The 22,462-nt window shown below is 38.5% G+C and overlaps 1 protein-coding gene across 5 annotated transcripts in view; it reads right to left on the bottom strand.

Moving 5' to 3' along the window:
* The window catches only part of frmpd1b (FERM and PDZ domain containing 1b), a 26,763-nt gene extending 4,301 nt beyond the window's left edge, over positions 1 to 22,462 (bottom strand). Inside the window, exons 1-17 of one of the 5 annotated variants that reach the window (XM_055158831.1) lie at positions 22,278 to 22,462; positions 21,888 to 22,189; positions 16,948 to 17,098; positions 13,599 to 13,709; positions 11,501 to 11,673; positions 8,320 to 8,422; positions 7,611 to 7,656; positions 6,478 to 6,582; positions 5,843 to 5,938; positions 5,267 to 5,392; positions 5,069 to 5,188; positions 4,561 to 4,694; positions 4,140 to 4,266; positions 3,972 to 4,064; positions 2,991 to 3,173; positions 1,867 to 2,068; positions 342 to 1,277 (exon numbers count right to left, since the gene is read on the bottom strand). In XM_055158831.1, coding sequence (XP_055014806.1) covers positions 342 to 1,277; positions 1,867 to 2,068; positions 2,991 to 3,173; positions 3,972 to 4,064; positions 4,140 to 4,266; positions 4,561 to 4,694; positions 5,069 to 5,188; positions 5,267 to 5,392; positions 5,843 to 5,938; positions 6,478 to 6,582; positions 7,611 to 7,656; positions 8,320 to 8,422; positions 11,501 to 11,673; positions 13,599 to 13,705 — 2,551 coding nt within the window. In that variant the 5' untranslated portion in view covers positions 13,706 to 13,709; positions 16,948 to 17,098; positions 21,888 to 22,189; positions 22,278 to 22,462. Of the gene's footprint in view, positions 1 to 341; positions 1,278 to 1,866; positions 2,069 to 2,990; positions 3,174 to 3,971; positions 4,065 to 4,139; positions 4,267 to 4,560; positions 4,695 to 5,068; positions 5,189 to 5,266; positions 5,393 to 5,842; positions 5,939 to 6,477; positions 6,583 to 7,610; positions 7,657 to 8,319; positions 8,423 to 11,500; positions 11,674 to 13,598; positions 13,710 to 16,947; positions 17,104 to 21,887 lie in introns of all 5 variants that reach the window. The other 4 variants (XM_055158833.1, XM_055158834.1, XM_055158830.1 and 1 more) reach the window with 4 other exon arrangements.

The following is a 22,462-nucleotide window of genomic DNA, read 5'->3' as shown; positions in this document are numbered from 1 at the left end:
TAATTTCTTGTATGTTTAACTTTATGACACAGTTGGGTTCTTTTAAAATATAAAAATAATTAAATTAAATAAAGAATAGAAGAAATAGAAAGAAATGCATTAATTCAGCATCCTGTTATATGTCACTTTTGAGGACTTTCTTCCCTGATTCAAAACATATAATATAGTATTTAATTGTTAATTGTTATGGAAATGGTATGAATTTTTCTGAAACCCCTGGATAAAGACTCAAATAATATTTTAAAATAGTGAGCATTTAAGAATATTTACAAATTTGACAAAAGACATTGATAAACATAATACTCAAATATATTTCTTTTTAATCAAATAGATAAACAAACCTGAAAGATCTGGCACTGGGGGCGTGAACCTCTCCTTCGCATCGTAAAACTCCTCTTCAGACTCTGAAGCGCTTTCCTTCACCAAAAGAGATGGCACAATATTGGGAGAAGGCGTCAGGCGCATTGCATCTTCGTCCTTCGAGAGGCGCTGTTCTGCCTGCGCTGCTTTGTTTCCAGGTATTGAACTGGTTCTAATAGGGACTTTTGGTGGAGTCTTTTTCTTTTTAATTGGAGATCTTTTAAAAGGCATGCTGTCAATCATTCTCAAATCCCTCGAACTGGGAATCTTAGAAATGCGTCGCAGTGACTTGAGTGGATGCTCCTCCTCTTCCTCATCATCATCATCATCGTCGTCGTCACTTGTAGCCCCGGCTGGACTGGGCATGAAGTCAGAGTTGGAGAGGTCCGTAAAGCACAAGTATGAGTTGTCAGTTCCACAGTAGTTGAGGTTGGTGGGCCGCAGGGGGGCTTGGTGGGCTTTCGGATCGAGGAGGTAGGGGTGGTGCACGTCTATGGCTGCTTGCACCTCTGAACGAGATGAAGTTTTGGCCGAAGCGCTGCTGCTGCTGTCATCCAAAGCAGCACTCAGAGAACCACTGGACAGACTGGAGAAGCTACAGGTGACGCGTGGGTCTGTGTGGTACCAGTTATTCTCTCTGTTAATGTCCTCATCCATCACTGCAAACTTCTTCAACCCACTTCCTGAAGCACCTTCTTCACCTTCGTTTTCTTTCGTTTCCATGCTAACAATGATTTTAACTTCCTGTTTGCCCTGACGCTCCTCTCTCTTCTGCCGGTCCTCCTCTCTCCTCTGCTCCTCCGCCTCCCTCCTTCGCTCCTCCCAGTCTTGACTTGCGTTGTCGTGGCGATTTGAGTCCATCGGGTCATCGTCATCTGAAGATTCATCTGAGTCACTGCAGCATCGGGACACATAACCTAATAATGCAGTAAAGATGAACAAATGATAACCAGAAAAAATAAATATATTAGTATGGAAATAATGGCGATCTCGTTAAGTAAGATGTAATAGGTTGCATTCACGTTCTGAAATCTAATTATGTCAAATTATCAGCTGAAAACAGGGGAAACATAAAATCATATCAGATGTTAGAATATTTTCCACAAAATAATTTAATGTCAGTAGGTTCAATCATTACAGACATTGAAGAGGTTTATTTTCTATATGGAAATGTTTTGCCTGGAATGTTTCAGAGAATGGCATTTTTGTCAGTTTTTGTCAAAAATACCATTTACACAAGAGAAGCAGGTGACCTCCACCAAAAATCTTACATAGTTTGGTTTTAACCATAAACCAGGTCAATATCTGCAGAGTAATGACTGCAGTGTAGAATGAATCTGTCTTAATCTCAATTTCTGAATACTGTGAACGTGGACACAACCTATTAAAATATATATTTGATTGCCTGTTTATTCATTACCCGTACTGGCTTGTGACATTCATCAACATAAGGTGTGAAAAATGTCTATTAAACTAGGTCTAAAGCCAGAAACTGTATTTGCTCACTTGTCAGGGATTCATAGCACACGCCCTCTACAACGGCGAACTTCCCACACACACCTTCTTCAGCAGGTATCCGGTGCACCCTCACTTTCGGGCGCCCCAGACGGAAGACATTGACATTGGGGTCCACCAGGAGTCTGCAGTAGCCCCCTAGCAGACATGCTAAGTCTTTGGCTGCCAGAGAGTCCATCAGTAAGGCAAATGGCTGGGAAGGGATTGCAAGGTTGGAGGAGATTAGGTAAAAGCCACAGTGACAAACAAGCCACAGTAGGGTACAAAGAAGGAGAGGCAGTAGAGTGAGAGAAAGAGAGAGATCGTCACCTTTGAGACCACTGAAAAACCGCTGAACAATTTTGAAAAACACATCAAATCATATTTCTGACACAGAGAATAGATTTGCAATTTCTTTTTTAAAATCAATATTCAGTTTATAGAGCATGTTTTTAGGGCACTGAAATATCTGCTGCTAAGATAGTTCAAGAATGATAAGAATGTCAGATAGTACATGTTTGTAGAGTCCTAAACTAAAGAATCTGCATGTTTTACAGACAACATAACACAATGGAGACAAGATACTATGTTGTTTACAAAGGAGTATTTACTGTTTAAAGATGCTTTGCAAAACTTTTCTGGTAGAGGGTCTGTCATCTGCTAGTCTTCAGGGAGATGTTATTGCTTTGTTTAGAATGTTCCATGGTAAAGATTAAACTTATCTCAAGGGAGACAACTATAGGGTACATTATAGGTCAGATCTATTTACAAAGAAAATTATTGTATTTTTGAGCAATAGAAACAATCTCCAAAGAACCAAGTAGGCAGCGAACACTTCACCATAAAAGCTGCAATTTACCTTTAAATAAATTAAATTCACTATTTGAGACCATTGAAATTGTAATTTTTATTTAAACGCGATTAATCTAGTCAACTTAAACTGAATTGTTGCATTACTCTGATAGACACATCCCCCTAGGCTGCTATGTGGTAAAGAAAAACGTGTGACCTATATTTGCATGAGTGGGAATATGGTGCGAGGAGGCTCCATTTTTCTTATGTGTGTCAGTGTGTAAGTGCCTCTGTATTGGTGAATAATACAACATACTGCATCTATTTTAGTGCTTGCCCCGTACCTTCATGTCGTGCAGTGAAATGCGCAGGAGGCTGACTTTCTCTGACTCCGAAAGCAGCTCCACACGGCTGATACTGCTGAACTCCACCAGCGTCGAGATCACGTTCAGTTTGTGGTTGATAATTTGGCTCATGCCGTACTTTGCTCCCACCAAGAGGCTCACCGGTACTTCTCTGTCCTGGAGCTGATGGGAAAACAGGTTTTAAAAGGTCCTATACAGTATGATGCAAAATTGTGGGCTTTAAGCCATGTTATAATGCTTTTACCTCATGAAAGACATACCAGGAGTTGTGTTTTTTCCATTCACACATGTTAGAGGACTAGTCTGTCTACATCTCCAAAGCTCAAAAGGCTCTTTTCCACCTTGTGATGTCATGAAGCAGGTAGTTTTCAAATTAACAGCTACATTTTACTTTTAGTTCAGTAGAGACTGGCAATTCCAGGGCTTAACCAAATGATTCTAATGAAGGTGAATGGAATTTAAAAACACCGTGGAGTGCTTTCTGTTTGAGAGAAGAACTCATCTCAATATGCAAGATTTGTGTGCTAAACATGTGTGAATTAAATAAAACACAACTCCAGGTATTTTTCTGATAAGGAAACATTATAGCAAAGATCAGAAAATAGTGTAATATCCACAGCAATTTCCATTTCACCACAGCAAATCATCTGCCTTATAGTGATATTAACTTGAGTTGAAAGTATAATGTACAATGTAATTTGATAATGCTATGATGATATTATTGATTAGGCAATGGAAGGGCTATGAAAATGAGCACATAGTGTGGTCACTGAACTTAATTACAAAATTAAAACTGAGATGCTATATATATTATTGGGTGTTAAAAAGACATATTTCCAGTATCTTTATATCAGAAGTCAGGAAAATATCCACCATAATATCTTTCAAAACATTACTGTCTCCTGACTGATGTAACCATAAACAATGAATCAGTATTAACTACAGCAGAATAAATCTTACCATCATAGTGGCATTGTAGGATCGCCCTCCATATGAGATGAGCTCTCCCAGCTGAGTGAGGTAGGCCAGTCGAGCCTGAGTAGCAGCTATGACCTGAAACATTGTGTAAATAAGGTGATCATGTCTCTGTCAAACCATAATAACGTTTATGATTTTGTCTGTTTTTACTTTCTGTCGAGGCTCTAGCAGGGCCTGGATCTTCTTGAGGTGGTAGCTGATGGCTTTCCTCAGGTCCTTCTCCCTCATGTTACTGAGGAGGGTTGGGGAGATGAAGCTGTCCAGGCCAAACTCTTTCCTGTCATTTACAAAGACATCATTTGGTCATAATGACATAACTGAACCGAACTAAATAAACAGATAGTTTAATTGTTTAAATACAGTGCACATATTATGTAACTAGCCGCCTGACCGGTTGCATAAAAACAAATAAAGTGGTGATGCAGAGGTTAGGTTGACCTGCCTTTTGAGTCACTCCTCACCTGAGTCATCTCAGATGACTGAGTACAATCATAGGGTAAATGACAGTAGCAGGATGAGTTACATTCTTGAATGACCACTCACAGACTGAAACTTATACAGTATGACTCACGTAATGCTCTTGATAGATGTCCTCGTCTGTCCACAACTATCAAGTCTCTCGTGCATGTGCAGCGCCGCCAGCCTCAGAGCCGTGTTACACTTCATCTCCACAGCAAAGCGCTCCTGAAGCACATCGCCAACACTCTGCAGACACAGGGCAATACACACAGGTAAAACTGTTACACAGCATCACCATACACACAGCTAGAACTAAACAGCAGCACAATAAAAAATTAAATAGACAGTTATATATGTCACACAAACCATCAACATCACTGTAAAAACAAAAGGAACATGTGGCATACAGCAGAACAAACACAGCTACAAAGACAGAATTGAATCTCCCAGAGGGTAACTCTGAAACAAAGGATGCTCGAAGGTTCATCATCTCAGGATGAAATACATGAACAGATAAAATATCACAAGTGATGAACTCAGTCATACTTTGAGGAAGATACTTCAAATGACTTTGATTAGAGGGATCTTACACAATTGGATAAAGACGTAGATTTGCATACCTGTAAAAAGAAATACTCAAAAGCAGAGGAGTCCTCCTGCAGTAGGTCCATGGGGTCTCTGGGAATGAAGCATACTCTGAACAGACACCTGTAATCATGGGTGTCCTTTTTCTGCACCACCTGTCCCTCGCACAGACAGTGTTAATAGTGTGATGTCTCATCATGTATACAGTATTTACAGTATATTTCCTATTTCACCTTTTGAATGAGCTCATCCTCGTGCAGCAGCAGCAGTTTGGTGATGCTGTACTGTTGTTCTAGCACCAGGGAAAAGTACTCAATGGCTCGAATGGACAGTTTATCCTTCAGAGTCAGAACAATGTCCTGAAACAATGAAAAAAAACAACGTTTTATATGCTTTAAACAAGTAGGTCTCATCACTGTTGGCAGATGGGCAAAACTCATGTCTCATTCTGCTTCTGTTTTGTTTTTGTTGAGATAAAACCAACAGAAACTAAATATTGACAGGCTTGTTTACAAAGATACATTCAGAAAATGGAATAAACGTAATTCATGTCTACTGCACATCCAATGATCATTTAAAGCTTGTAAAATATTGTCATTTTTATTTATTTATTATTAAACCTTTATTATTAAAGCTGCATAAAATTAACAAAAATATTAATAATAACTATTAATGTTACCCAGATCTTGAATTGATTTGATTATTTTTGGTACAAAAATGACACAGGACATCTGAATTAGTCCATATGAGGTATTTTGTGATACTCAGAATGAGACATTATACATTATAACATTCTGCAACACACAAACCTTGACTGTGGTGGTGTTGTCAAACTTGAAGGCCTTGGTCTGTCCATTTTCCAAATACACTTTGAGGACATTGGGCAGGAAAAGGAGAGAGTTTCCCTGTGAAATACACAAACAAATGTGAATCAAAGTACAAACAATTAAAATAAACCATTGGCAGATATAAAATTATCACCACTGATTGTAAGTGAACATAGATGTTGCATTTTGCCTGCACACACTGGATCAATAATTACCTCCACAATTTAAAACTGTTGATAACATTTTATAATTACTAAACTATTCACAGCCTTATTAAAGCACAAAGAAAGACTTAATTCCTGATTAATTAAAAGTTTATTAAGAAAGATTCAGGCCTGATTAATTCTTAATAAACAATATGTTCATTGCTAACGCTAATTAAACTCTAGCTATTATAAAGTATTACCAAACTTTTTTTTTTTATTTCGTGATTATTCTGTGTAAATTGAGATGCATGGAAGAAGTAATGATGAAGAAACAACAGCTAGATACATGTTGGAATCAAAAGCTGGGCTATCCATACAAGAGATGAGCTACCGGTACTTCTAAATTTATGATAATGTTGCTGTTCAAAGCTACTTCTAAGTTTATCACATTATGGTATGAGCCTGTCTAACCTGAGTGTGCCCGTTGACTACCACTTCCTCTGCAAAGCGCACTTTAACTGGATTGCTCCTCAGGCGAGCTCTCTTCTCCGCAGACATGATGGACGACTTTGGATTCTGCAAAGACACAAGCCCCTAGCATCATTACAGTGACACACAGAGACCGATCCTGTTGGCCTTAAAGCAGATTGAACACCCAAACAACATGACAGCAGCCCACATCGTGATTACACTGACTGTATTTATGCTGGCAATCTTAGAGTTAATCCCTTTCAGAAAATGTGGTTTGCTGTCACATGTTTAGAAACACAGCTACAGCCTCTGGTGACATCAAGGTCAGTTACGATAATTACTATATTGATTTATTGTTCAGTCAAGAAAGAAAGTCAGAAAGCTGGAACAGTATTTTTTGGGGGTCAGTAGTTATCGTGTGTACAATTTCTTTGCACTACTGGGAAATTTGTGTTTAATTTTTGGGTGCATGATATGATCTGAGCCGCAAAAGTTTGAATTAATGACTTCTATGACTCATTACAGATGCAAACTATGGTAAATGGTCAAATGGTCAAATTTTTCTAAAGCGCTTTTCCACCTTCAAGGCACTCAAAGCGCTTTACAACAAGGAACCACTCACCCATTCACACACACACATTCAAACACCAGCGTACGCAGACACTGTGGGCAAGGTGGGTTAAGTGTCTTGCCCAAGGACACAACGACAGCATTCATCTGTGGGAGCTGGAATCACACCAGCCAACCTGTGGGTCAGTGGATCTGACCGCTCAAACTGTGATGTTTTATGTCGAGAGCTGCAATCGAATTGCCAACTTTCAGATCAGTGGGCGAATGCTCTACCAACTGAGCTACTGCCGCAGTGAAACTACTAAAGTTTCATTCAACTGTTTATTATTGCAGTTCATGATTATTTAACAGTATTGTAAATTTATTTGTTTTTGTGGTTTAAATCTGCTCTTGGGCTATTGTAAGTGGCGTGAATTTGTTTCAATATAATATCTATATTTACTTCAGCAATATATCGTACTTAAAAATTTGTTATCATGACAGGCCTAGTGACGTTTTCATAATTCATAGAAAGAAGGGTGTTTTTCTCATGTAGAGTTTGTCAATATCTCTTTTGTGCTCACCGTCATGTGCCGTAGGATGGTTACAGTGATACAATCCTCCATGTCCCTGCAACAAGAAGAATTATCAGAATGTCCAGATGTCAAATAAGCACTTTTTCTTTTGACCCTTTGCCCCTGACGAACTAAGCCTTCCATACACATACACACACCCTGACCCCATGACATTCTGTATGTAAGAAATGCAGTCATGCAAACAATGAAAAGCATTTATTTGAGTGGATAGACGAGACACACTGGTCGCGTTTGTTCTGGAAAGTTCATTAGTCAGCTGAGAAATGGACTCAAACGTCCTATATAATGCAAAATTGGTTCTTGTGAATTTTAAACCATGTTAGAATGTTGCTCTTACACACATGTCTGAGTAACTCTGGATTATTAATCTGTCCACATCTCCAAAAATCAAAATGCTCTGTTCCACCTTGTGATGTCATGTAGTAGTAGTTAACAGTTACCTTTTACCTTTTGTTCAGTAGAGATTGGCAATTCCAGGGCTGAAATTATCCAAATGATTCTAGTGAAGGTGTATGGAGTTTAAAAACACAGGTGGACACAGGACATCACAAGGTGGAATATGGTCTACGGTCTAAATACGCAGTGTGTATTAAACATGTGTAAATGAAATAAAACACAACACTGAGTATGTTTTTAATGAACAACATGAAACATCGATCAGAAAATAGATGTAGTATTATGTAGCAGTTTATCTTACCTCAAGACATTTTCCACCTGCTCAGAGCTTAAATCCTCCAGTACTTTGTCATTGATCTGCAGTACCTGGTCCCCCGGGTAGAGGATTCCATCTGCAGGACTCCCTACAGACAAAAGACAGCATAAGAAATCTGTAATGAATAATCAATTTGATATTTAGCCAAAAACACAAAGCCTTAAAGTCACTGAAGCATGCTGCTTAAGTTATGTGAATAATTCATATAAACAATGGAAATACATATTGCCCATACACAGGTGCCTTTGGTTATACAAGCTTGCATCACTACATCTGAATCATGAAAGCATAAACATTTTGGTAGACAAGCTGTAAAGGTCAAATGGTTCAATAATATATATTTTTTCTTTTAGCAAATCAGAAACAGGGGTAGAAGCATCTGTATTTCTGTGTGCAGTGTGTCTTAAAGATGAGCATAATTTAACACCAAATGTGTGTAACTATTTCCATTTATCCAGGCATGGGACAAGCAGAAATATTGAACTGATTGAACTACTAAACTTCAAACTAAAGTGGTGCAATGCTAGGAACAGCTGTATTATTTCCTGCCTCTCTCCATGCCTGATGTAATAAAATCTCTTATGATACACTTATATGAGATTGCAGTACAGTTGAACAGTGCAGTGCTTTTACACAGGTATAAATCCTGAGCTTGTGCATTAAAATAAATAGATGGAGTGGCTGCATTCACACACACTGAACGCCACATGGTTTTTCAACAGGGCTGACTCAGCGGAGAGCTCCAGGACTTGAGGGGTTACGATTATTCTGGGCTCCATCCAGCTCAGCTCTGCTCTGCTTTCTCTAGTTATTTATACTCATTTGTCTTGGGGCGAGAGAGGGCGACAGCCATTCCTGCTTATCCCCAACACACACAGGCCAATACAGACATGAAGAAAACTGCAGAACATTGTCTTTCCCATATGTTGTTCACATGTCTCTGTCAGTCTAGAAAAGCCTTGGTCTGTCCCTAATGTTTGACCCAATGACAGCTCTGAAAGCCTTTAGACGCACTGCCAGACGTCCAACCCCCTCTTACACAACAGCCCTGCCAATGTTCTGAACTGGGCCTGTTTTTCCTCTCATTTTTCATCAACACACTGCACCTGTACCTCATTCTCATACAATGTTTATTTCACATTCATATTATTATACTCAATCTGCATTTGTGGCACAATTAAAAGTTTGAGATCAGCATCATGAATCATTGCAATAATTTAAACTGCACAGTTTTGATGCATGTTAAAAAAAACAACATACATAAATAGCCCGCTTCCACCATTTTAGTGCAGCTAACATGAAGAATACTTTTAATATTTAATACTACATAACACTTAATCAATTACAATAAATATTGAGGCATTCTTTATGAATCCTCTCTCTACATACCGGGGAGTGAAGAAGGTCTAAATTTAGACACCATACAGTTATGTTTCAATACTACAGTTCACCATAGACTGTATATATAAATGGATATTGCTAACCTGCTAGCCACTGTGTTCCAAATAACAAGTGAGCATGGGGACTCCAATTGACTTGTTTCCAGGTGAACTGACTTGTAAATGTTGCTGTGAGCCTCATCATTTTAACATCTAAAAATGTTAGTATTTTAATTATATTTACTTTTATTTAGCAGTTTTGTCCATAAATAAATTCCTATACCTAATATGGAACTTGGCTCTAAATTCACCGTTATATCTGCCAGCATCGTGAGCTTCATTAGGCACTACAGGTGACGTCACACTTCCTTCGTCACTCGTCACGTCACTTCTTTATGCAGTCTACCTTTTACCTGCTGCCTTTGTTTCTTACTGGACTTTGGCAGTAAAAATGACTTGTTATGGCAGTACACAGACAGGATCTGTACAAGTCAATTATCAGATTAATGAACATAAAGTAATGGATCAGCTTCGTTCGTGTCCTATTGCTGTCCCATTGTTAACAATGAAAAGTGATTGGATTTAGAAACAATGAGCAAATTCTGTTGTTTCTGTGGCTTTCTTGGCACACTGCCCTTCAGCCTAAATGCCAGGGTGGATTGCCAATGTTTTAAAAAAGGCAAGGCAAGTTTATTTGTATCGCACAATTTGTACACAAAGTAATTCAAAGTACTTCACAGAATAAGAAATACATTAAAGGTGCATTGTGTAACATTTCTAGTGGAACGTCCGCCACCTGTTTGTCTCCATGGAGATGTTATTGTTTAGTCTAGAATGTTCCACAGTATAGATTAAATATCTGTCACAAGAGAGACAAGCAGGTTACAGCACTATGCTATTCACAGAAGGAATTATTATTGTATTACTGAGCAATAGAAACACCCATAATTAATAAATGTTAGATGGATATGTTTAATGTCACAGCATAGGAAATTATAGGCAAAGCAATAATATCTCCCTGGAGACTATTAGGTAGCACAAAATCACAATACAAACCATAAAAAATAAACAGCATAAAATTAATATTAATAGAACCATTTTAGCTTGGATTTAAACATTCTCAAAGTCTCACATCTTTAGGAAGACATCTTTGTGTGTGTGTGTGTGTTATAGGAATTGAACCTTCAAGTTCATACGTATATGTTTAAGGGTTTATGCATGCTGTGGTTAATGAAAGACTACAGGAAATGAATGTAAGTCCATGGCTCCTTAATAATGTGAAATTCCAAAGAGCGTATGAGACACAGTGTAGCCTAAATGAGGATGGCTGGTAGCAAAGAACAGTTACATAAAAACTGACATTTAAGTGAGGACGCACCAAAAACAACTCACCGAGACAAACCACAGGCAGACTAACACCATATTAACACAATAAATAATAACTGAGATCTCTAGGAACCAAAACTAGCAAGTAAACTTGCATAATATGTATCTAATTTATTGTACACACACAACATTCTGGCTACAGACTTTACACAATGAACCACAAACACACTAATTTTGCAGATTTTTATGCTAGATGCCCTTCCTATTGCCACCTGCCACAGTGACGGAAGAAGGGAACGGACATTAACACACTTACCCAAGAACAATATGAGTTTTGAGAAAGCTGACTAAGAAAGTTGTTAAGTTAATGTAAAGGGTCAAGCGTGAGGACAAGAGCAATACAAAAATTGATATTCTGGTCTCTCTGTAAATTAATATTGTTTTTAATGAGTGTCCCTTACCTGGGGAGATGTCCCTGACCAGCAGGGGGCCCTCTGTGCTGAGGGTGAAGCCATGGCCAGTGCTGCTGTCCAGGACCGGGTCTCTGGTGATCTGCAGCTGAAGTTTGGCCTGGAAGTTCTGATTGGACAGACTGTTGGAGCGCTGCGACCTCCCATCACCTAGCAACCGCTCCCTGCAGAGGCCAAAGGGTAAAGGTCACAGGGCTGGAGGCATGATGAGGTTCATGTTATGAATGTATTACTGTGAGTAGCTCAAAAGAGTTCTTCAGAACACGCTCAATTTATGTACTAGTTAACATACGTTATACATTTGCTTCCTTTTTATCATGCCCTGGGACCGTCACAAATCATGAACAGTATAATAGTGAATGACTTGTGGCTGTGTACGATATAATCACACAGTAAAAACTCCAAAACACAAGGTCTGGTCTTACAAAAATGAAAGACTATGGAGCCATTATGTTGCTTTTCCAGTTACATTCTGTCTCAATCACCAGGGACATGCGCTGTAAACTGTGTATACATTTTTGCTTGATTATGAAGATGACACAGTCCCCAAGGGTGCGTGTCTGGGTCAGCTGTTTGTGAGCTTTTTTCCTCAGCGCAAGTGAGAGAGGCATTTCTTCACACACCTCCTTTACTATAGACGACAAACCACTCAGTGGACAACAAGAGAGCAAGGGGCACTTAAAAGCATAATTGTGGTCTCCTCTGGGTGTGTTTCTGTCCTGGAAAGAGATGGTCCAGTTTTGTATTTGTACCAAACCCACTGCAGTGTTTTTTTGGTTTAGGGATGTGGTGTGTGGTCTGCCTGCACCAAAATAGGCCTTGGTAATGGCATAAAATTTTGATTCAATCTGCTTTTTTCTTTTGAAAAACTAAATAAAATATCTTTCATTGATTTCTTGAACATAAACAATACATAAATTTGCCCTTTGACACAAAAAATACAAATTTCTTTCTCCAAATTATGACCTCTCCAGACGATATGCTTTTACTGACAGAGGAGGCTATGGACCTGGATTAAAAACACCCAAGCATATAATTGACAACTTCAATCTCTTCCCTTTCTGGCCTTTCCAAATCATATTAAATATGTTTGTTTTCCATTTTAGTGAGACAAACGACTCTGACAAGAAAAAATTTTGTCTAACCAGCAAAAAAAAAAAAGCTCCCATTTTAAAATGCTATAAATCACACGTCCTACACATATTGAAGCTGGCAGTGTGCCTAGAAGCTGCATCTCTCCATAGTATTGCTGTTTGTACCTGTGTGTTGATGTCATAGTTAAAATGGCTGGTGTTCCTGTCAGTGTTAGCTGTGTTTTGTCACCAGTATTACGCCTAAGAAGAAGTGACAAGTAATGGAAAAAAGTGCGGGGTACGGAGCAAAACTTAATTACACGCTTACCTTCATCAACAGCTTTTTTCCATAAACAATCTTGTGTGCATATAACCACTAAGAGCCTGAGGGGGGGTATGTCTTACTAAAAGGTGTGAAACTTCAAAACACACCATGACAGACACAACTATTCTTGTACTATAACACTTTGGGCAATTTTAGAAACCATCCAAGCTGTAACACTGTATTTGCTTTACTGTTTCCAACGTTGGTTACAGATTTTATAATGTCTTGGAAATATTATGGAAAGCACTTGGGTCACCGTAGTGTTACAAAATCTAACAGATTAATGTTGAGTGGTTATGTAAAGCAATAAAGAAGATTGAGTAAAAATATATAATTTAAAAAAATTTACAGTGTCAGGACTCAAACAACATGTGTGTTTGCAGGCTTATAACTGCCCCGCTGGGGAAAATATTGTCTGTTGCCCAAGACAAATCTACATTCACTTCAATTCTAAGTGCTTCACATAAAAATCAACAAAAACAGATGAAACAGGTGCATAAAGTCATTGCAGAAAAAAAAACAAAACATTGGAATAAGCAAGGTTGTTTTTGCAGGTAAATCAATTTTATATCATACATCAGTAAAATGTGTACTGATATTACTACAGCAAGTCTCTAAAAAGTACTGGCAGTGGTATTTTTTAAATCTTCTTCATAAGACAGCATAAATACAGATCTTTCCCAGTGCATACCTGCTGAGTGACTCTCGGGTGCGTCGTATTATGGTCCCCACCACCTGCTGCACGCGGCTGGTGCTTCGGGCTGGAGACCTGCTCCGACATCGCTCCTTCTCCTCCATTTATCTAGAGAAAATACACAAAAGAGTGAGTTACAGCTATGGGCCAAGGCAGAAATAAAAAGAGAGAGAGGAGATGAAAGGACCTCTCCTGAGCTTCTAGTTTCAGTGCCAGGAAGTTACTAAGAAATTTACATCTTGGCTGAAATGTTTTATTTGTTGAACATAGTTTTGGCCTTGAATTGTATAAATAATGAGAGTATGAAGACCAAAAACAGCTACACTGGGATTTAGGTCACAAGTTAAAAATAAATAAATTAATATATTATAATTTGCATCGATGTAAAAGTACAAAATGTTCACAAGATCTCTTTTGTGGCCCAATTATTTTCTGCTTAGCCTGCTTTTTAACACAGAGTCTGGGTGGGGAAATGATGAAGGATGGAGAGTTTCATTAAACCCTCAGGGAATAAGAGCTGATGAGTTCTGAATCTGGACCAAATTTTAAGACTTACTGCTCCCTTCAGGATTTTATGTGTCTGCAAATCAATACATCTACACTAAGGGTACACCAGGCCACTGCTTCTTTTGTGCTATGAATGTGCTAGAAAAGAAAAAACTTTTTTGTTCAGTTTAGAGGTGAGCTAAATAAACTGGTTAGGCTCCTCCACAAACAGTGAAATAAATGGAAATAAAAAGTCCAGCATTGCCAATCAATACAGTTAACAATGTGAACGAGCTTTAAAACCTGACAATCCATTTCTTGCCAGCACCCGGAGGTTATAGTTTGATCAGTGTATGAAAAGATGACTTCTGCAAGCCAAGAGTTGAGTTCTAATTATGAGAAATGTCTGGCTGTGTGCCCTAAACCTTTCAGCTTTTAAACACATTAATTACTGTAAAGATGAATGAGAGTAAAGTAAGATACACATTGTGCAAAATTTGAAAAATGAATTAGTTTTAAGTCAATGAGCCAACATGTTTCAATGACATGAAATAGAAGAGCAGATGTACTAGATGTAGTAATGTAGTAATGTAGTAATGTAATGTAGTAATTTTACAGAAAAGGTAGTATTAGAAGCACTAACAGTAGAAGTTGATAGAAATATTGGTAGCATTTGACTTTTTAAATATCAAACCAATATCACCTATACCAATTATGTTGCAACTGTAGCTCATAAAACATTTTTGATCATTTTATTGGTTACAGACCCATGTTAATGTTATTGTTTTGTCAAGAATGTCTCACGGTATGGCATTAAACATATCTATTTCCATGGAGACAAGTCTGCAAGTTAGGTCAGACCTGTGAGGAGATGAGCTCAATCATTTTCGGAATGCAACAGCTTAATGCCACACTGCGAAATCTCTCATGCAAAGCAATAATATCTCCATGAAACCAATCTTGTGGCTGACCCCCTACCAGAAAAGTTACACAGTGCACTTTGGAGAAAGGCTTAATTCACTATGACACAATTACATTTCAGGTCCAATCTATATGAACTATAATCAATAAAAGACGGTGCTATTAACAAGGTAAAATCCAACTTTGTCTTGTTAGCAGGTTCTGTTTTGATGTGATTGCAGGTACCAGGCCAGTGATGACTAGCCACACGGGGGAATGCACTAAAGACACGAGTGGGTTTGTCCTATAAGAGGATTATACACAGACCCTTGCACAGCACAGGCCCGTGCGGTCAGGGTGTCACTTTAGCACCTCCAGATGATCCGGATTGAGCCAGATTGACTGAAGGATGAGGCGGGATGAGGGGGGCTAGGTATCTGAAAACAGTGCACCCGGAAGTGATAATTTACTAACTCAGACATTAAGAAAGACTAAAGTAGTAGTGGGTAGTGGAATTTAAGTTTGGTTACATTTTTGTCAATACATGAATATATGAGTATGAAAATGTGAAACTACTGACTGGTATTATATGTATTGTTTATGGCATTTTTCTTTTATTTCAAAGTATTTATTTATATTGGTTAATCAATTAGTTGTTCAGTTGTTTATTCAGAATAGAATAGAAGGAATAGAATACAATCAATGAGCTACTAAAATACACTTTCTATCTACTGTCACAATGGCCATTATTAGATTGTCATTTAAAATGTAACAGAGCATAATACAGAGTATTGTTAGATAAATAATGATGTTTACTAACTGCCCCCATTACATCTTACAAGTTGGCCACTGATGTATCTATCTAGCTTGGAGTCTCATGAGCACATGAATTACCAGTTCTAATTCTGCAGAAACTTCCTTGTGTTAGACACCAGTAAAGCATGCAGTCGTTTCACATGACAGAAGCATATTTAGTGCATACGCCGGTTTAACCATGTGCAAATGAATGAACTCCAATCAGTGCTGAATTCAATGACTTTGTTTTTGGTCTGTGTTTAGTTCTGTCCTTTGCTCTGTATTCCTCCTTCACCCTGACTGTCCTTGCAGAGTCAGGTAGTCTTCTCCAATGACAGTCTCTGTGGGCAGCAGCCATTCCTTTTATGAAATGCAGACTTGTGCCAGGGACATAAGCCTTAGTGTCATACGATCCCAAAAACTCACCTTTTATTAAAGAGGGCCATAAAATAAAGGACTAGGTTTATTTATGCTACAGAAAAAAATGGAAAATATACTATTTTCGATATGGAAAGAAACATGGTTATAAGCCACAACTGGGCCAGATTTCAAACTTAACATATTTTAACACCATTTAATACTGAAATACTTAATACCGAAATAATTACCTGAAATAATTTAAAGATACTGCACTTTTTAGAGAGATTAGACAATTAGAATAAGATAATGTGATATATTGTATCAAAATGTAAATCATCACCGTTACAATACACTGAAGTCACTTTTTTCTGTCTATATACGGTACTGTATAAACATACTTTTGTTGTATTTTATCTTATCTTTACTTGTTCTGTCATGAATCTATTCAAAGTATTTCTAATATTCTAGTAAGATTGGTTATAGTTTTTATCTTGATTTTTATAGCAAATTTCTATTCTCCTGCTGGAATTTCCCTATTGTGGGACAAACAGGTTCTCTTATCTTATACTCGTGCTCTGTTAGATGAATCACCATAACATCAACATCATCATTATCTTCATCAGTTTCCTTTTTTGATATATTCTGCTGTCTTCTAACAATGCAACACCAAAATATTTTCAATGCAATACTTTTGTAGTCCCAAAACAACAGACACATTTGACCATGACAAAAGATGCACCCGAAAAGCCAAAGGAAAAATGAAAGATGAAGTATTTGATCCAGTAGTGACATAAGATGCACTCACCGGGATGTAGCTTGTCTCTTCAGGTCTCCAGAACACATATACCCTGTTGCCCCGTGGGACATTAGTCCCGCTGCCCCTCCAGGATTGGCCCAGACACTGTGGAGGGGTTTCAGTTTGACCATCAGTGCCGGTCCAGGTCTGGTTCAGCCACCTGCACTGAACAAAACAAATCTATGAGACACATTGTGACCACAGTGAAGAGTGCTCACATCTAATTAGCTCCATTTAGTGGTGAGAGATTTTCATTTTCAGATTGTCAGATGGCTGTTATTTTTGTAGTGAACACACAGCTATGTCAGGCAGAGCAGATGTGAGACCAAACCAGTTATGTGGTTGTGGTATTTCCAATAGGCTCCTCCTCTGGTCCCCAAGGCTCTCTCTCTTTCTCTCTGTCTCTCTCTCTCTGTCTTTTTCTCTCTTTACTCCTCTGCAGCTTTGAAACCACATGGCGTTGAAGGGACAGTCCATCTTTGTCTGGTTGTCTAGATTAAAATTTCATATCACCCAGTTCAAGTAAGACTTCTTACTGGGCTGAAAGCAAGTTCAACTGATGTGGTATAGAAAAAACAGCTGCCTGGCTCACAGCATTCTTGGCTCTTAATAAAAGATCTGTATATATGGTGTGATGCCAAATATAACGGAAACCTAATACTGAATTTGGTTAGAAAAGAAGAGAAAAACACAGGTTTGTTGTGAGAAGCTGAGCTGTTGAATGAGCAGTGACACAAAATAAACACGCTTGTCTAAATAAACCATCTCATTTTACTCCAGCAGTGTTCTATGATGTAAACTATTGCTCCCATAGGCTCCAACAGAAGGTTTTGATAGGCCCATCTGTGCAGCTCTGCCATCAAGCCCTGTAGCTAGTTCACAAGACCCAAGACTTGGACGTACCGACTGCTGGACTCATGAATTATACATAAAGCTAATGCAGCTAGCTCAGCCTCTGAAGACCTCCCTCATCAGCTACTCAGCCAACACAAGCAACAAGAAGAAGGAGAGAGGAGGCAGACAGAGGCGTATGGGGGGTTGGGAGAGGGTGGGAGGGGACAAGGGCAGAAAAGAAGTGGTCAAAGCAGAGAAAGGAGAGAAAGGACAGGATATTGAAGGGGGCGCACAAAAGGGGACCAGAAAGGGAGTTTTAAAGAGGGTGAAAAAGGCAGACAAAAATTAGCAAAGGAAAAGTTACAGCAAAAACAAGAGAAGTGTCAAGACTGAAAACTGAAGGAGTTTGTTTACTTGAAAAAGGTGGATTGATGCAGCATGTTCCTAATTACAGATTCACATGAGACATGGAGCAAAAATGAAGTGGTGGAAGACTATCACAACAAAAAATTTTATATAGTTTTGCTTCACATAAAATCCGCCTGTTTACAAATCAAACAGTTTAATTAGTTGTCTGTTTTCTAATATTCTGATATCATAGCATTTAGTAACTATATGAAGCAACTACTGAACTATATAAGAGGTAACAATATTATGTAGAGCTGTAGTCCTTCAGTCGCTTGGTCAATTAATCTAAATTTTGTATTAACTGATTTTATTTAGATGTATTCAGAAGAACAACTCCAGCAATACAACTTTTGGAAGTAAATCATGAGTTTCATTTTTCATAGACACAGTTTCAATGTATAAATAGTTGTTTTTGTATCAAGTCCTGTGCAATTTGGGTCAGATTATAAAGATATTTAATAGTTTTTAGAGTTTTCGCCACACTCCTTTTGGTTGACTAATCGATTATCAGGGTAGGTTGGTTTTAGTCAACCAAGAATATCTTTAGTATATCTTTATGTATTATTATACAATGTATTGTATGCTATTGCCTTGCACCTCAAACTTCCAGACCTCCAGACTGTAAACCTTTTCAGTTTGTGTGTATATACATATATACATATATATATATATATATATATATATATATATATATATATATATATATATATATTATATATATATATATATATATATATATTTTTTTTTTTTTTTTTTTTTCAAAACAGATATGACATTCATATTTGTCACAGCTGTCTGCACTAATGAGAGTAAATTGCTCCGCTCTTTTGGCAACATATTGTAACACAGAGACAATTTAGATACAACAAGATATAATACTACATTAGACACCAACAGATTAAGCTGTAATATCTTGTTCTACTCATCCTCCTATAATAATACATATTGCAAAATATGTGTGCCACAGGGAATGCTAACTCTGCTGTTCACTTGAGCTCACAGTGCTCACCAAAAAACTTGGACAGAGACCTCAGTGAACATTTGGTCCAACAGCACATTTGGCACAAAATTCAGTTTGTCTGAATGTCTGGATGATCCGAGGTGTGTAGTTGTGTGTGAGCATGAGGACAGCTGGATTGAGTTAGATTGCATGGCAGTAGAAGTAAAGACCAGAGAAAAAAATGTAGATCAAATGTAATAAGAGAAATCTCAGTGCTTTTCAGCACTGGAATGAACTTTTGGCATATTTGAGTACTTGTGGCTAATTAAAAAAAAAAAAATCTGTTTCTGTATGGTATGCTTTATTCATCAAGATAAACCTGATGTGGCTATACAGTGTAGCTTTCCCCTTTACATGGAGAGAGAAGAGAGTCTGTAAAACACTTCAGGAGAAAGTGCATGATGTGTTGCGATCTAAGATGAGTCACTAATCTAATGGATCCATTATAGAGGCTGTATAATTGAAAAGCATAATTTGTTTAAGTAGCAAAGTACAATGTCCCACTCTGACCAGTACATAGTTTCGAGGTGCCCTTGGGCAAGCCACTTCACCCACCTTGCCAACTAGTTTATCTGGTGAGTGCCTGAGTAACTAGCGGTGGTCAGAGGGGCTGAAGCAGATTGGTAGCCTACCATAGGACAGCTCGGGCTGCAGAAGTACTGAACAACTTTTGTGTTTGAACATATTTTGTGTTTGATAGCAGGTATAACTTCTGCTTCAGACATAATTACATCTTATCGTCAGTCTGCCCAATTAGCACAATGATGATAGTGCTCTGTATATGCTTCTCATTTCATTTCCCTTTTCATCAACAGATTTCCCTGTGTTCTATTAATAATTTTAAATAGTGTGATACTCTGTGATCTCTATCAATGGTCCAGACAGTTCTGGATTGAGACATGTGAAATCAAAGTTCTAGGTGACAGCCATTGGAGACTGACTTTACTTTAACTATAGATGTCTGAGTGAAATTCCTTTACCTCAGTGATTTTACTTCAAAAGGGTTATTTCTAAGTAAATAAAATATGGGCAGAGAAAGGAACCATTCTAGAGCTTTTGAGCAGTGGTTCCTAGTCATAAAGAAATATTTTCAGGAATTATTTTTGTACATTTTACATCCTTAATAATGGCTAAGCAGCATAATTTTGATTTTGCAGGATTGTTGAAATTAAATGATTAAAACAAGAAAACATTCAAGAAATAATTTACTATTTACAAGTAAACAGATTTGCTTACTTCAGAAGTACACTAATTAGGGGATGCAATGAGTGTGAAACATCTAGACTCAACACAAAAAAGGTTGAGAACCACTGATCTAGAGCAACACTAACACAGAGCTACAGAAGGAGTTTAATATTTCATTACTTTAAAAATAGAATGGAAAATCTGGTTCATGCAGGCTATACACAAAATGAACTGCTTATAATGACTGTCCAGTTTAGATTATGTTTTGATTATGTTTTGATCCTAACAGCAACCAGAGGTGCCCCAAAGGCTAAAGACTATAAAGCAAGACTCTGGTAAGTGGGCCACAGTCAGTAGGGCAGATTCAGGCTGATGCGCAGAGGCATCAAGTCTGTCCTGATGTGTGAGTTCTGTTCGCCTACTTTGCCTTCAGAGGAATGACCTCCATGCTGCTATTTCCATCACATGTTGTAGCAAACATCCCTGAGTCACAGCACGTCGCCTGCAGCAATGGCAAATGTAGGCTATAAAGTGCACACAAGCACAAATGGGTCACATTAAAGACAACTAAATAAAACCAAGCTTTATGAGACTCACAATGACACACCTTCCTCCACTTATAGGCTATGGATATGTGTTGCTTGGTGTAAAATTAAAATTATTTAGACTATGTTAAAATTACAGGTGGATTTTAAGGGATGTCTTCAAGCCCACCGTGAAGAGAGATCACAAGTCTCTATAGCAGAGCTATCGCCGCTCTTACTGAATCATGTCATGCATTTAATAAAAGGCCCCAGAACAGCAAAACGCATTGTTCCGGTCTAGTTGTGTTGCGTTTGCCATGCTTGGCACGGCGCAGAAGAGACTGCATGCTGCTGGCCAAAGGATACGGAGGACGAGGAGCAAAAAGGACGAAGAGAAAAATAGAGCAGGATCCAGCCCCGTCTGCGCATCGCAGAAACCCAACTCATTCATAAAGGCAGTGTCTTAGCAGGAAGACCCTACTGTCTCTCGGATCCGGGTACAGGATTTGGTGTGTTTTTCAGTCCTAATGTGATATCACTACGTAGACGCCGTGGTTCAGTCTTCAGCCATGTGTAATAACGTAGTAATCTACATGAAAACCATGACCTGAATTCACCATACTATATTACAGAATTTACATAGACTGAAATTTGAGGGTGTTATTGAGGCCACATTGAGAGATAGGCTTACATTCCCAGTGATCAATATTTTCTATCCGCCCATTCCAGTAAGTTTAACCATGGCTAGTAAAAAGCATGAGTCTAAACAAAGAAAAAAGGTAATCTATTTGCTGCTTCCTTTGTAATCTTAATCGGATTTAAATATCCATCGCCTCCCTCAAAGAGATAGGACTGTAGCCTACAAGCGTGTGCCTCACGAGCATCAACAAAACGGGTGCTTTCTATAACCAAATATGAGCTCAGCGCCTGTAAATGATGCAAGGTGCGGACTAGTCCATGGGGCGCTCCTTATCAAACAATAACGAGAGAAAACTCACCTCGTGGTGTGAAGAAGACGCAGACAGACCAGAGTCTGGTGTCAGCCCAGAACAAAATCACCGATGCAGAAAATATTACAGGAAACGATACTGGCTGAGATTTGATCCCGTGCGTCCTGCCCGGCCCGGATGGTGATGAGCTGAGGATGGGGGGGGGGGGGAGTTGGTTGAGCGCTGGATGCTGTCGTCGCGCTGGGGCTGCTCCTCTAATCCTCAGGCCTGAGCTCTGGACTAAGCCACCCCTCCCTGCCTCTCTGTCCGACCCTCTCCTCCGGCTGTCTGCCCCAAGAGGAGAACCCTTTCTGCAAAGCAAGTAGTATCACAAACACATTACACAAACGCATAGACATGATATTTATTATACCTAAATTACCTCCTAAGAATTCATACCAAGTTCTACAGCACCGCACTGAATATGAATAATAAACTATAGAGAAAGCTATGAGAATGTTGCATTTATGGACACAAGATAAGAATAAATTTAATACTAACGTATATACCAAATAAATGTACCAAAGCATAAATGACAAAAGTAATGCCTTCCATCAAAGTCATCAATATCGCAAATAATTAGT

The sequence above is a fragment of the Boleophthalmus pectinirostris genome, unplaced genomic scaffold, assembly GCF_026225935.1.
Source record: "Boleophthalmus pectinirostris isolate CB_2022bp ecotype Guang Dong unplaced genomic scaffold, ASM2622593v1 HiC_scaffold_23, whole genome shotgun sequence".
Taxonomy (NCBI): domain Eukaryota; kingdom Metazoa; phylum Chordata; class Actinopteri; order Gobiiformes; family Gobiidae; genus Boleophthalmus; species Boleophthalmus pectinirostris.
The sequence above is the reverse complement of the archived record's forward strand: the minus strand, read 5'-3'. Positions and strand labels throughout refer to the sequence as shown.